General features: G+C 48.7%; 1 protein-coding gene across 1 annotated transcript; it reads right to left on the reverse strand.

Moving 5' to 3' along the window:
* Window positions 1-1,053: 1,053 nt before the first annotated feature.
* Window positions 1,054-14,002, reverse strand: LOC308107883 (WD repeat-containing protein 20). Its single transcript, XM_080460459.1, has 4 exons — window positions 13,487-14,002; window positions 7,979-8,161; window positions 4,146-5,555; window positions 1,054-2,876 (listed from the first exon to the last, which is right to left on the reverse strand). The coding sequence occupies exons 1-4, from the start codon at window positions 13,901-13,903 to the stop codon at window positions 2,829-2,831; spliced, it is 2,058 nt and encodes a 685-aa protein (XP_080316585.1). The 5' UTR covers window positions 13,904-14,002; the 3' UTR covers window positions 1,054-2,828.
* Window positions 14,003-14,479: the final 477 nt, after the last annotated feature.

Consider the following 14,479-nt stretch of genomic DNA (forward strand, 5'->3'; position numbering starts at 1 on the left):
ATGATATATCACATCTTAACCTGCGAACTGTGATTAAAAGATTTCTTTAGACCAAAGGGGAACCCAACCGACAAAGTTTGAGAACCACTGCCTTAAAGGTAGCATCCATCCATCCATCCATCCATCCATTTTCTCCCGCTTATCCGTTTCCGGGTTTGCGGGTGTGGCAGCCCAGGGACGGTCACCCAGATCACATTGCGCTGATTAAGAACCTTCCTGCAGGTGGTGAGCCCACAGGAAGGTGGTGCCCGGCGTGGGACACGAACCCTCTACCTTGAGATTATGAGTCTCATACTCTACCAACTGAGCTAGCCGGGGATCTGGTAGCGTACATGTGTTTTAATAAATGCTGTTTTTGACCACTGGGTGGCGGCAGAGAGTCAGAGAGCCTCAGAGTGTCAGATTTCTCCCGTCAGAATCTTCTGCTTCTTGATTTAACCCGGACTGCACCACCTTGTGGCTGAGAGTGGGATTGCAGTGACTGGGCCAGCGAGTCGGCCGTGGCTCGTTTAAGACAGAGAGGCCAGAACTGTTTACATCTGTTGCTTGTTTGCAACAGATTTCAATCGAATGAGATTCAAGGTGAATCAAACACAAGAAATATGGCGAACCCAAACGATGCAAAGAGCAAACATCCAGAGAGCCGCCGAGGAGGCGAGAAGGTCGCGATTCTTCACGTTGAAAGACAATAGAACAACAGCTGTGAATGTGGCAGCTCGGGATGGACCGTGGATTTATTGTATGTGCAAATTCTTGCAAGAGGCAATTCAGGTGCAACAGGAATGAAGACACAGTTTACATGATGCTACACCGTCAGGGATCGTGTGTGTGTGTGTGCGTGTGTGTGTGTGTGTGTGTGTGTGTGTGTGTGTGTGTGTGTGTGTGTGTGTGTGTGTGTGTGTGTGTGTGTGTGTGTGTGTGTGTGTGTGTGTGTGTGTGTGTGTGTGTGTGTGTGTGTGTGTGTGTGTGTGTGTGTGTGGGACTGCTTTCAGGGACGATCCGGAGAGAAACTCTTATCACACGAAATAAAAACACGTTGACATCTTCAAGTTTCCCTAAAACAGCAGACATTCAATTTATAACCGTGTCGCTATGTACAATAGAAGGATCTTTATATATTAATATTCTTCATCTTTCCTGCTTCATCTTCACTTGCTTGCTGCCGAGTCAGTTTGCGCACACGTTTGTCCTCGTTGTATTTATAGAGTATTTTCATTATTTACAATATAAATTACTACACAGTCTTGTGACAAAATAAATAACTTAAATACAATGGCCGTGGCTGAACGCAGTGTCTGTTTGCATGGAAGAGGGGAGGAAGGAGGGAAGGGTGGGATGGAGGAGTGATAACTGGGCTGCGGTTTGATTCCCGCTGGGTAACCGGGAAGGAGAAGGTGACGACGCAGTCTTTCTGCAGAGGAACCAGGAGGGTGAAGCAGAAAGGAATAAAGTTGATTCCCAAGGTGGCAGGAGGTGGCAGGAGGTGGAACACTCCTCCTGAAAACCATGAAGAGTCTGTCTGAAATCGCTCAAATCTCTTTCCTGTTAAAACAAATGAGATCAACTAACCTAGAAAATCTCTGACTTTTCTGCAATTTAAATTTCATATAAATAAGTGCAGTTCTGCGTCTTGCCACTAGGAGTGCTGCTGTCCAGCCAAGAGCATGCAGACACATACTGACAGCTGCTTCTCGCTCCGTCCCTGATGAGTCTCCTTCTGATGATCCTCAAGTTACTTTCTCACAAAGTAAACTGGCAGCAGAATGTTTTCAGTCGAAAAGGCAGAGCTACTTTTGATCACCTTCTACACTGTTCGGTACTTTGCTTCAGTTTTATTCTGAAGGTCTTCAACATGTAGCGAGGCAGGACACGGGAGGAAGTGAAGCCGTCTGCACAAGTAAAAGAGTGTGAAAATGAAATTTGTGTCACGTAGTGAGTTCAGTGGACGGATGGGAGCGACTTCCTCCCAGATTACATTACATTAGTACGGAAGAAGAGACGTTTCACCTGCTGCAGGGTCACGTGCAGCTGCTTCATCAGAAAACGTGTAAAATTGATCAATTTCCTGCAGCTTTTATGCAAAAACTGTGATATTAAATGTGATACTTTTTTAACCAAAATATTCCTGGAAGCAAACAAAGTACAAAGATGAAAAGTTTAATGTTAAGATGAGAGTGGATTCTTTATGCCCAATAGCTTCCTGATTTTTCTTTCTTTTTATGCTGTATTTCCTGGCCTCCAGGTGGGAGAGCTGGTTTAAACAGACACTTTGTGTTTTACCTCCACACTGCATTCTGCCGCCTTTCTCCTTATGGCCGCTCACATTTTTACTCTGACCCGACAACATGAACCGCTGATTTCAGATGGAGGGAAACGTTTGGAGCTCATCCGTCCTCAATGAGCCGGAGCAGACGAGTGTTACAGCGTCATGTCAGTGGGACTCCTCACTGCTGCAAAACAAACTCCAGCAGGAGCACAACTGTGCTGCAGCTTTCAGAGGAAGAGGAAGATGTGTCTACATACTTCTGACCTTTGATTGTAAACAGACTCCAGGTAGTGGCCACTCTCTTAAGGAGTACAAGCTAAATGAATAACTTTGACTTTATATTTCTCCTTTACCGAGCAGGTGAATGACACCAGGAAGCTCTTCATGATTTGCAGGTGAGGAAGTGCGTCCCACCGTAGTAATACTGAGGGGGTAATACTGCAGCGGCAGGCGAGGCGCAGTCTCTGCTTGATGGCCCAGAGGTTCAGGTTTTTAAGGAGTGGGTGGAGAGGAGGTGGCAGACGTGGTAGGAGACGCCACGAGTGCAAAGCTTCTCCTCCAGCTATACCACCGTGCCGCTCGGAGAGTTCCCGTTCTGTGCTGTCAAGTTCTGAACAGGAGACACAGAAACAAGGCGAGAGGGTGAGACGAGCAGACGACTCACCATCTGAGGTGAGGAGAAATCCTTCACTCATTCACAACTGCAGCTGGAAAAATCTAACGGGTTCAAATCAACAAAAACCTGACGGCAGGAAAAAGGAAAAAAGGAAAGAAAAGAAGAAAAAAAGGGAAAAAAGGAAAGAAAGAAAAATAAATCAACAAAATCAACAAAAACCTAAAACTATAAATAAACTACCCCTGAACTGTGTTAAAAGAGTAGATTTATCATCTTACTGTTATTATTATAATTATCATCTAATGAATCCCAGGCATTCCACCCTGCTGCTCAGGAACTAAAGGGAAACGGCTTCAGGTGAATAAAGAACCAATCAGAGTGAGAAGAGGCTGCACAAAAACTGGACTTTACTGTGTTGGCTCTACAACATCCAGAACATTCCTAGTTGGGTTCTGGGTTCTAGATGATTTCAAGTTGTTCTAGGCAGATTATTGCTTTGGTAACTTACATGATCTGCTCCTTTTTCAGTCATCCTGAGTTTCCCTGAACGCTCCGATGAGCATGTCTCTTTAAATGTTGTCGCCGCAAGGAATTGTGGGGGAACATGAGCTGGTCTCCTTTGGTAAAGGAACCATCAGTGGTTCCTAGGCTAAAGGAGGTTCTAAAGGAAACATCAGTGGTGCCTAGGCTAAAGGAGGTTCTAAAGGAATCATCAGTGTTCCCTGGGCTAAAGGAGGTTCTAAAGGAAGCGTTGAGCCTCCTTTCCTTAGCTTAGTGAGAATTCCAACGCTCTTTATCATGGCAGCCACTTAAACAGTTCTGGGGTTAAGGAGAAGTGGATAGGAAAGGAGATAGGATGGATTAGGAGATAGGAGGGATTATTAGGAGATAGGAGGTACTGCTAGGAGATAGGAGGGACTATTGGGATGCACCCCCAGTTTGAGAAGCTATCATCAGGACAAGAACCTCAGAATATCTGCTCTCACTCAACGTTTTGAGGGTAAAACCTTGATGCCCAGAAAGTCTCATAAAATCACTCGATACTTCAGCAGCATTATTCAAGATTAAAGGTTTGCTAGTGTTTTTACATTTACAATATTTTTCAGGAGTTTTATCTGTTTTCTGAGTCGGTTATTTTTTGCTTCGTTTTTATTCAAATAGAAATTCTTTAGTAAACAGGAACGTAATCCTTCAGAGGTGATCTGGGTTGGGAACCGTTTCATTCTCTGTTAAAAGAAGAAGACAGAGTGAATCCTGCCTTACCGCCTTGCCGGGCCGCGCCCAGGTGCAGATGAGGCCTTCCTGGCAGGCGGTGATGATGCAGTCGTCCATGAACACCAACACCGTCAGCCTCTCGTGGGCGATCTTCTTGCAGACCAGCGGCTCCAGCAGCGGCACCTCGTGCATGCGCGGGCACAGCGTGGTGCCCAGCACCTTGGCAGCGTCCAGCCGGTTGCTCCTCGGCGCCACGTTGATCTTGTCGTTGCTCTTGCTGATGTTGCCCAGACTGTGGTACCGCTTGTGCTCCTTCTCCACCCCGCCGCCGCCGCCGGATTTGTCCGACTTCCGCTCCTGGAGGGACAAGGTGGCGAAGCGGCCGATGCTGAACGGCGTGCTGTTCCCGGCGACGCTGCTCCCTCCCCCTCCTCCACCTCCACCTCCACCCTCAGAGGCACCCTGGCCCTTGGAGGCATTCGCCACGGCGGGGTGAGGCAGGGAGTTGGAGCGCGAAAGGGAGCGAGGGAGCGGTAAGGGAAGCGTCGGCGGGTTGGGGGTGCCGGTGGTGGTGTTGGGTGGGTGATGATGCCCCTCAACCCCTCCGCTGACTCCCCCACCCGACGTGCTGTTGATCCCCCCGCTGCCAGAATTGGACAGCGAGGGTCCAAAAGTGTTGGTGAAGGCGCGAGACAGCGGCAGGCGAGGGTACAACACGTCGTCCGTCAGGTCCCACAGGCAGAACTGGGTGTCTTGTCCCACCGAGCCGAATCGGTACGTGACCGCCGCGGAGCCGCCGCCTTTAGAGCTGTGCCGAGAAAGATGTGACAACGTGCTGCTGGTTCGAACGCGCCCGAAGTGCATGGAGTTATTTGGCGCCCCCTGGTGGAGGTCCTCCTCGCTCCCGCTGAGCTCCATCGGTTCCTCGTCTTCCAGGGACGTGGTGAAAGGGTCAAACGCCACCACGTTGACCCAAGACTTGTGGCCGTGGCCCCTCGCCACCACGCGGCTCTCCGCAAACGACCAGACGGTGACCAGGTCGTCCTCTCCGCCCGTGGCGAGGTATTTCCCGTCAGGGCTCCACGACACGCACAGTAGTCCTCCGAAGTAGCTCTTCATCACGCCCTGCAGCTCCATGGAGTCAAAGTGAAAGACGCGCAGGCAGCCGTCCTGACCCACGCACGCCACGTGCACGCCGTCCGGGGAGAAGGCGAACTCGTTGAGGCCGCCTTCCCCGACGGCCCACCGTAGCAGGGGGTTCCGCGGCGTCTTGGTCTTGCAGGCGTAGACGGCGAAGCCTTCGCCCTGCCGCAGCAGAGAGTACTGCGGCGCCGTGGTTCCACACGGGTGGTCCACGTTGTAGAGGTAGAGGTGGCCGCTGGCGTGGGAGGCCAGGAACAGGTTCTCCGACTTGGGAAGCCATTTTAGACACGTCACCTTGGATTTGTCTATCAACCTCTGGAAAACAGGGGCGGGTGAAGGGGAGGTGGAGAGAAGGAGAGGAGAGGATTTTAAGAAAAGATGTCACAAATACTTTCATGTGGTGATTCTACAACTTTCAAGAAAGATCAGAGACTGAAATACAGGGTTTTTTTTAAAAGTAAAACAGGAAGTGAAGAAGGAGCAGAAGAGACAAGGAGGTGAAAGAAATTCTGCAGAGGAGAAGAAATTCAGGAGACACAAACACAAAGTGTACGAGCAGCAGTTTGAACAAAACCCCCCGATCGGCTCCATTTCATTGTTAATCCCATTAAAGAGAATCTCATTCCAGAGAAAGCCAATTAAATAGAGGGAAAAGGAAAAGGGAACACGGAGCTTGTTAAGAGAGACGACGCGACAGAAAGAGTGTAAACTTCTAAACATCACAGCAAACAAACTGAAAAATCAATGTGACAAGAACGTGTGTTATCTTGAGCTGAAGGAAATATTAATGAAGTTAATCGTCACTCTGGTTTTCACAATAAAAGCCAAGGAGAGGTTTGACTGGATTTAACCCTTTATCCGGCAAATGACCTTATTCGGTAACTTATGTGTTACTTCACATTTCTTCAATGATAATGATTATTATTAAATAGTTGTGCTTTACTTTGGAAGGTGCAGCTTGAGCCTCCAACTGAAGAGTTTTATTGAAGCGTGTTATCCAAGGAAAACACTGGATCAACTTCATGATTCCTGAGGCTTGAATTTTATCAGCACAAGTTAAACGTTACTGTCTAAAGGCCAAAGTGAAAGAAGCCCACAGTAACATCAGCATCTCCACCACTGAACCTTCAGATCCTCGTCTCCGCTCTGACCGTCTTTCTCCTTTGCAAGGCGATAATAAAATATTCCATCTCCGGGACTCTGAGCTGACAGGAAAGTTACGAAACACGTCTACGAGAGTGAGGTTGAGCTGGTTCTGGACGTGTTTGTCGGCGAGTCGATCACAATGTGGAGGAGCTGAGCTGCTGCCAGGCTGAACAACAGAGCAGCCAGTGAGGCAGGAGGCAGAGGAGGGTGGAGGAAGGTGGAACAAAACACTTAACAGGATCGACACCCGATGAAGGGAAAGGAATAACAATTGAATGGGAGAGTTTTCATCTTACTGCAGCTTATTGCTTTCAAAAGAATCTAACATCTTCATCTGAGCAGCAGTTCAAAGAATTCCCATGTAAAATCCATATTCCTACATAAATACATTCAACACGTTTAGTAAAATAAAACACATAGAGGCTGTAGAGCAGTTCATGTTCAGCACGAGCTGTGATTGGTTGAGGGACCAGAAAGGTTTTTTCCTCAGATTATACCTTTACCAACAAACACATCGATTACATTTTCTTTTCAGAACATCAGTAAAGCAGAAGTGACAATAGTGAAAACCCAAACCACGACAGCTGAGTGATGAAGTTCATCACCCATTTCTGCTTCAACTCTAAATCTGCTGTATTTTCACAATAAGAGACTTTGAGTGTTAATGAAGTACTGTAGGAAGACCGCTCGAGGGCTTTACTGTGGAACGTGCTGCGATGGTTGAACCTGTTACAGATACAGTTTGGTTCTAAAGAGTATATTTTTATTAAACTTCTTCCTCATTACTATTATATGACAGGAAGTTTCAAAATGTTTGTTTATGAGTTCTTCCAAAAGCTGAAAAAAAGCCCCAACGTCATGAGAGGTTCTCAGGAGCCATTAACTCCACAGTGGTTTCTAATGAATGAAACCACTATTGAATTCATTAATGACCAGTCCTAGAGTATTTGTGCTGCTCACTTTTTACAATTTCACAAAACTTATACTTTTACTACACTATCGTCTGCATAAAGGGAGATCATGTCTTACATTTCCTACACTAAGCAGACGTTGAGTGGGCCTGTGAGACCAAGAAAGAGAGTTTTAAGGAAGTCAGTGACGCCTTTAGAGCCTTTTAAGATTTGACAGCACAGTATGTGACAACGTACGAGATCATTAAAAGTGAGACGTGAGCAGTGTCACAGCTGGAGAGCAGCTGGAGTGTTTCCCTCCGTCTCACTGCTGAGCTTCACTGCACCCTGGACAGATTCTGACTCTTCACTGGGACGGTGTTTCAGGACCGTTTCACGAGTGTCGAGCAGCAGAGCGGAGAAAGAAAACGTCCAGGACGTGATGGAACAATTCAGGAAGGAGTGAGGAACAAGTTCATGTCATTATGTGAGCCTTAAAACCATCTAGGTCAATATAACAAGAAATCATCATTATTAGATTGGGAAAGTATTAGTATTTGGCCGATACTCAATAGTTTAACATTTTGATCAGGACATCCTAGTGGCCTAACATAACAAAACACAGAAAAACCTTTGCAGTTTCCTGTAGATTTCTGTCACTTCATCCTAAAACATTATCACAAGCCAAGAAAAAGGCCGTACCTCCTCGTTGAAGAGTTTACTAGTCTCCTTCTTGATTGGGTCGAGGTACTGGACCTGTCCGGCTGAGAAACCCACGATCAGAGCGACGCTCTCCGCCGTGGCCGAGTACTGGTTGAAGTCGTGACACGTCGGCTGAGTCCCCTTATAGATCCTCTTGTCTATGGGCTTGCTGAGGTCCACAGCCTGCAGACGAGGAGTGAGGGAAAAGAAAACCTGTCACACACATACACAAGCCAAACATCCACAAGCCAAACATCCAGCAGGTTCCAGAGACGTTCAGGAGTCACGTTTCCCAGCAGATTCAAGTAAAAGTATGAATCATCAGTCTACCACTGCAGCTCACTACCGCTGACACCCCAGGTTGATGTGTTTTTCTCTTCTGACAAGCCAGTGACCCAGTGTAGAGATTGATAATCCACACTAAAGTCTTCCTGGGAGGGTAAACGCCAGGCAGGGTTTGGTGTGAGAGGTTTCTTTACCGTCAAACACGAGGCCCACGCTCCTGTTTACCAGAGGAACCTGAGAGCAGCACGGCTGCAGGGGACTTTGAGCAGCAGAGTGGTCTTGTTATCGGCTGGCTCAGATAGAAAGGTCACACCTGGTCTCTGAGGGGTTGAGATACTGTACACATCCTGGATTACACCGCAGTACTCCATTTCAAGGTATACGCTCCAACAGTCTGACAGCGAAGGACAAAACGGCTGCAGTGACTCAGGAGATTTAGCCTTCATTCAAGTAACTTCAAAAAGCAGGAGTAAATTCACTAGTTACTGTCGATAAAAAGTAATGAGTTACTTGGAGAAGTAACAGATTATCTTTGACTGTCTCTTCAGTATGTCCTGTCTTATTAACGTGCATGTAACTGTATAATTGTAGCATTAGCATTAGCATCAGCATTGGCTGGTCTGTGGGTCAGTTTGATGACTGATTCACTCATGAAGTTCACTTGAAGATCAGTTATATTTGAGGAAGATGCTCTATAATCTGGTGAGAGGAGGAAGATGCTCTATAAACTAGGTGCTCAAGGAGGGAGATGCTCTATAATCTGGGTGCTAGAGGAGGAAGATGCTCTATAATCTCAATGTTAGAGGAAGGTGGTCTATAATCTGGGTGCGAGAGGGGGAAGATGCTCTATAATCTGGTTAGAGGTGGAAGATGCTCTATAATCTGGATGCTGGAGGAGGCAGCTGCTCTATAATCTGGATGTTAACGTCGGAAGACGCTCTATAATCTGGATGTTCGTTGAGGATGGTGCTCTATAATCTGGACGTTAGAGGAGGAAGACGATTTTATAATCTGGATGTTAGAGGAGGAATACGCTCTATAATCTGGATGCTTCTTGAAAAAAAATCCCAATAATGAATAAATGACAACATGTTTTCATCCAAACACGAGTTTGTTGGGATTCCTGACGACACCAAATAAGATGAATCAGACTGTCGGATTAAAAATGTGATCGGAGTCACATGTGATTAAAAAACAACAACAATGCTAATCTACTTTGTGGTGCCGCTCAACACTGACAGTCTAAACTGTGATGCTCCTACATTCCCATGTTTTCATGGCCTCTACTGCAGAAAACAAACAAACGTTTTGGTTCTTTATCGTGAGGAACTTTTTAAAACTGAATCATTGAACTTGTGGAGTCAAAGAGAAAATGACGAACACGTCTGTCCTGCAGTTTCTCACTAGATCACTTCAGATTATTAGGATTTGAAGGGAAGTCGTGCTGCTTGAGCGCTCTTTGAAAACAGCTTAGTGACTCCTCAAAACTGGATTTGTGATTAGGAGCTAAAGAACTTTATCATTATGTAAAAGTCTGCTGGCCAAAGAAAGGATCAGAACTAGAAGAGTCACGATGAAGCTGCTGTTGACAGGATGCTTTAAAACTCCTTTTAACATTTTATTCACAAATTAGAAAGCCTTTACTGAAATTGATAAGACTCGCTGAAGCGTTCTTATCCATTCCCAGTGATCTAGATGTGGGTCTTCCCTGGTTGCCTTGTCCAAACTGTGACTGGTGGACAAACCGGCCAGCAACAACAGAAGCAAGCAGGATCCTTCAAAATAAAAGTAAAGGACAGTTTCAGGTGATTAACGCTTCTTCCTCAAATTTTCTTTGATGTGCAAATATAATTTGGACGACCTCGGAGCGTGCCAGGCGTCGGGTCATCCATGGGATCTCTGGATTCAGGAGCAGGGTCAATCAGGTCAATAACAAAATAATAACACAACAATCGGGCCACAAACAGGATTTCAGGAACTGTTAAATACATTTCCACTTAGATTGACGCTTTTAAGACTTTGGAGTCTAAGAAATGATTTATTTCCATGGATTTAAAGAGTTTGTCTGTTTATTGTGATTTAAAGGACGAGATGTTTTTACATCAGGAACACTGTGGTTAAACCGGACGGGAGAGAGGCTGCATGTTCTCCCTGGGTTGGTTTGATCAGTTCACCCTGACCTGCAGGTCCATGAAGGACTGGGGTCGCTCTCAAGGCGTCGCCTCAATCTTTCCATTGAGATCCGGTGGGACCTGCTTCACCTCCTCCGAGATAATGGCTGGTTTGTTTTCCTTGATTACTTATTATTCACTGTGAATGAATAAACCAATCGTAATAAGTTAACATTATTCTTCCAAAAGCATCAGACTTCCTCACGGTGAGCCTGATGGGATCACAGTTTGAGAAAAGGTGAAATCTACTGACTGAAACAACACAAATCAGACCTCCAGGAAACTGAATGAGTAATAACTTGTAATGCTGCGGATTCTTCTCTTTGGTGTGACATCATCACTTCTGTTAACGTCACAGAGAATCAGTCTATTTCCCGAACATCTAAATAACTAACTAAACTAACTAACTAACATCCCGGATGTGAAACACAGCAGAGACGTTTTGCTCCGACGAGACGGAGCAACGAGGCGTCTTCAGGCACGTTTGGTGGGAAAAGACTGAGGCTTCGGTTTGAGCAGCCATGAATCATTTCATTCATCTTCTAGTGGATTTGATGACTGAAGTCAGAAGAAATGGACATGTTGGTAATGGAACGAAGAGCAGCCTTCCTCCTCGTGGTGACTCGGCCTCCTCCTCGTGGTGACTCCTCCTCCTCTTCGTGGTGGCTCCTCCTCCTCTTCATGGTGGCTCCTCCTCCTCCTAGTGGTGACTCCTCCTCCTCCTAGTGGTGACTCCTCTCTTCATGGTGGCTCCTCCCCCATCCTAGTGGTGGCTCCTCTCTTCATGGTGGCTCCTCCTCCTCCTAGTGGTGGCTTCTCTCTTCATGGTGGCTCCTCCTCCTCCTAGTGGTGGCTCCTCTCTTCATGGTGGCTCCTCCTCCTCCTAGTGGTGGCTCCTCTCTTCATGGTGGCTCCTCCTCCTCCTCGTGGTGGCTTCTCTCTTCATGGTGGCTCCTCCTCCTCCTAGTGGTGGCTCCTCTCTTCATGGTGGCTCCTCCTCCTCCTCCTCCTCCTAGTGGTAGCTCCTCTCTTCATGGTGGCTCTTACTCCTCCTAGTGGTGGCTCCTCTCTTCATGGTGACTCCTCCTCTTCCTCCTAGTGGTGACTCCTCTCTTCATGGTGACTCCTCCTCCTCCTCCTAGTAGTGACTCCTCTCTTCATGATGGCTCCTCCTCCTCCCAGTGGTGGGTCCTCTCTTCATGGTGGCTCCTCCTCCTCCTAGTGGACACTCCTCTCTTCATAGTGGCTCCTCCTCCTCCTCGTGGAGGTGGCTCCTCTCTTCATGGTAGCTCCTCCTCCTCCTCCTAGTGGTGGCTCCTGTCTTCATGGTGGCTCCTCCTCCTCCTCGTGGTGACTCCTCTCTTTATGGTGGCTCCTCCTCCTCCTAGTGGTGGCTCCTCTCTTCATGGTGGCTCCTCCTCCTCCTAGTGGTGGCTCCTCTCTTCATGGTGACTCCTCCTCTTCCTCCTAGTGGTGACTCCTCTCTTCATGGTGACTCCTCCTCCTCCTCCTAGTGGTGACTCCTCTCTTCATGGTGGCTCCTCATCCTCCTAGTGACTCCTCCTCCTCCTCCTCCTCCTAGTGGTGACTCCTCTCTTCATGGTGGCTGCTCCTCCTCCTCCTAGTGGTGACTCCTCTCTTCATGGTGGCTCCTCCTCCTCCTCCTCCTCCTCCTCCTAGTGGTGACTCCTCTCTTCATGGTGGCTCCTCCTCCTCCTAGTGACTCCTCTCTTCATGGTGGCTCCTCCTCCTCCTAGTGACTCCTCCTCCTCCTCCTCCTAGTGGTGACTCCTCTCTTCATGGTGGCTCCTCCTCCTCCTAGTGGTGGCTCCTCTCTTCATGGTGGCTCCTCCTCCTCCTAGTGGTGACTCCTCTCTTCATGGTGGCTGCTCCTCCTCCTCCTAGTGGTGACTCCTCTCTTCATGGTGGCTCCTCCTCCTCGTGCCCTGAGGGATGGATCTGTTCTCCTGGTGACCTTTGTCCTCAGTAAACCTGGTGGTTGTTTATAAACAGCAGGAAGGAGGTGTTGCCAGGAGTGTGAGGTTAAAGGTCAGAGCTGCTTCACCTGAAACGTCTGGACTCTGTGGAAACACTGTTTGCTCTCCGGCTTCAGATGAATCAACACCGGTTGCAGAATCTCTTTGCATGGAGAGCCGCCAGTCAGACACCAGAGAGTCATCAGAGGCTCACAACATCAACAGCTTCATTTTCATGGCTGCAACCAACAAACTCTGTTGCTCATCCCACAAATGCATCGACATTACAAACATCGCAGCACTTAAATCAACCAGGCTTCCCTGTACCATAAGATTCATTGCTAAGAACTAAACAATCCAGCACACATCCTCACTTCTTGTTCATTGTGCATGCGGTGCTGAATCAGCAGAAGAGACCAACTCCTTCCCCCCAGAAGCAGCAAACATCTCATTGTTGGATGAACTCAAACATCCATGTCACACTTTTCTGATTGACGTGCTCCAGTCATCCCATAATAAGTATCCTCTGCACCATGAAGGGGCTGTGGTGGTCTTCAGAAGGGGAACTTTGCTAATTGAGTCTGAGTATTTTTTTCTTAGAGGAGTTTGCATGTTCTCCCTGAGCCCGCTTGAAGATAACCGACTGGATCATCTCCTGCTTTAACAACCACGGATGAAACAGAACAGATGGATGGACGAACACCAAGTTTTGAGGCAAGAAAAGTGAAATATTAGCACTTCTTGTCTTTTTTTTTTTTTTAATCTGCAACAATAACGTGATCATTGCAGGTTATTCTCACTCCTGGAGGCTTTATGAGGTCAAACGTTGTTTTCTTGTCTTATAGCTGATATTCTCTGTGCTTCCTGGCTAAACAAAGGCGGGGTGTGTGGAAGAGGCTTCACCGGGACTGACTGGGTGTGAACGCGGATGATGCGCCTGGTTTCTGGGGACGGAGCGGCCGGTCCACCCGGCCCGGTACAACCGCAGCTCCATTTTACGTTGCATAACGCGCGGCAGAAGCGAGAGACCGTGCGGGTCCGGCGGGTCGGCCCGGCCGGCTCCCCCGCCGCCTCACCTTCTTGATGTTGGTGTACGTGTAGAAATACAGCTCCCGGCCGATGTTGAAGCACACCCGCTCCGACTCCTCGCCCGGGTCCTCCGGCTGCAGCTTCACCATGGACACGCGCACCGGCGGCAGGAAGCCTGCCGGGGACGAGTTGGCCGCGGCGTTGGAGGAGGAAGATGCGGCGGCTGCGGCGGCGGCAGCGGCGGCGGCGGCAGCCCCGGGCCCCTGCAGCAGCCCGACCCCTCCGCCGGGTATCGGACCGGCCCCGGCCCCGGGGCCCAGCGTGGCTCCGGCGGACGGACCCCGCGGCAGCCCGCCCCGCTGCTGCGAGTCGGAGAGGGTGAGCAGCTTGTAGAAGCCCTCCCTGGTCCGGAACTGGGATTTAATCTCATTGATATCCTTCAGAGCGCCGCCATCTCCGGCCATCTTTAGTACGAAGGAGCCGCACAGGAAACACGGATTCTGACCTGGAAATAATCAGCAGTCGAACTAGACGGAGTCCTACAGGAGGCGAGGCGACGAGCCGCCGAGCGAGGCGAGGCCGAGCAGCGCCGCCGAGACCTGCCGCACGAACCCGCCCGCAGCCGGCGCGAGCATCCTCCCCGGCCCGGTGCTGCCTCCCGTCATCCGCCGACCGCCGTGCGTGCAGGAGGTGTGACGGTACGTCTGACTGCTACTGCTGCTGCTGCCGCTGCTGCTGGCCCGGCCCGGCACTGCGCACTCAAGTCAGGGGGTAAAGAGTGGACATCCGGCCGCTCAGCCTCCCCCCTCCCCCCTCTAACCCCCGGTAACTCCGCCGGACCACCGCCCGGTACGAACCGGCCTCAATATCAAACATCACCGGGTTTCACACGCGAGGTGGAACAAGTCCACTTCCCACATCACATCTACAGAAGAATTTTAAAACTTCAATTAAAAAAATTTAAATAAAAAATTATATATATAAGGTGTCAAAGTCTTTATTCTCAATCACCACTTACTGCCAGATATTCCCTCTATTGG

This window comes from Lipophrys pholis (assembly GCF_963383615.2).
Source record: "Lipophrys pholis genome assembly, chromosome: 3".
Lineage (NCBI taxonomy): Eukaryota > Metazoa > Chordata > Actinopteri > Blenniiformes > Blenniidae > Lipophrys > Lipophrys pholis.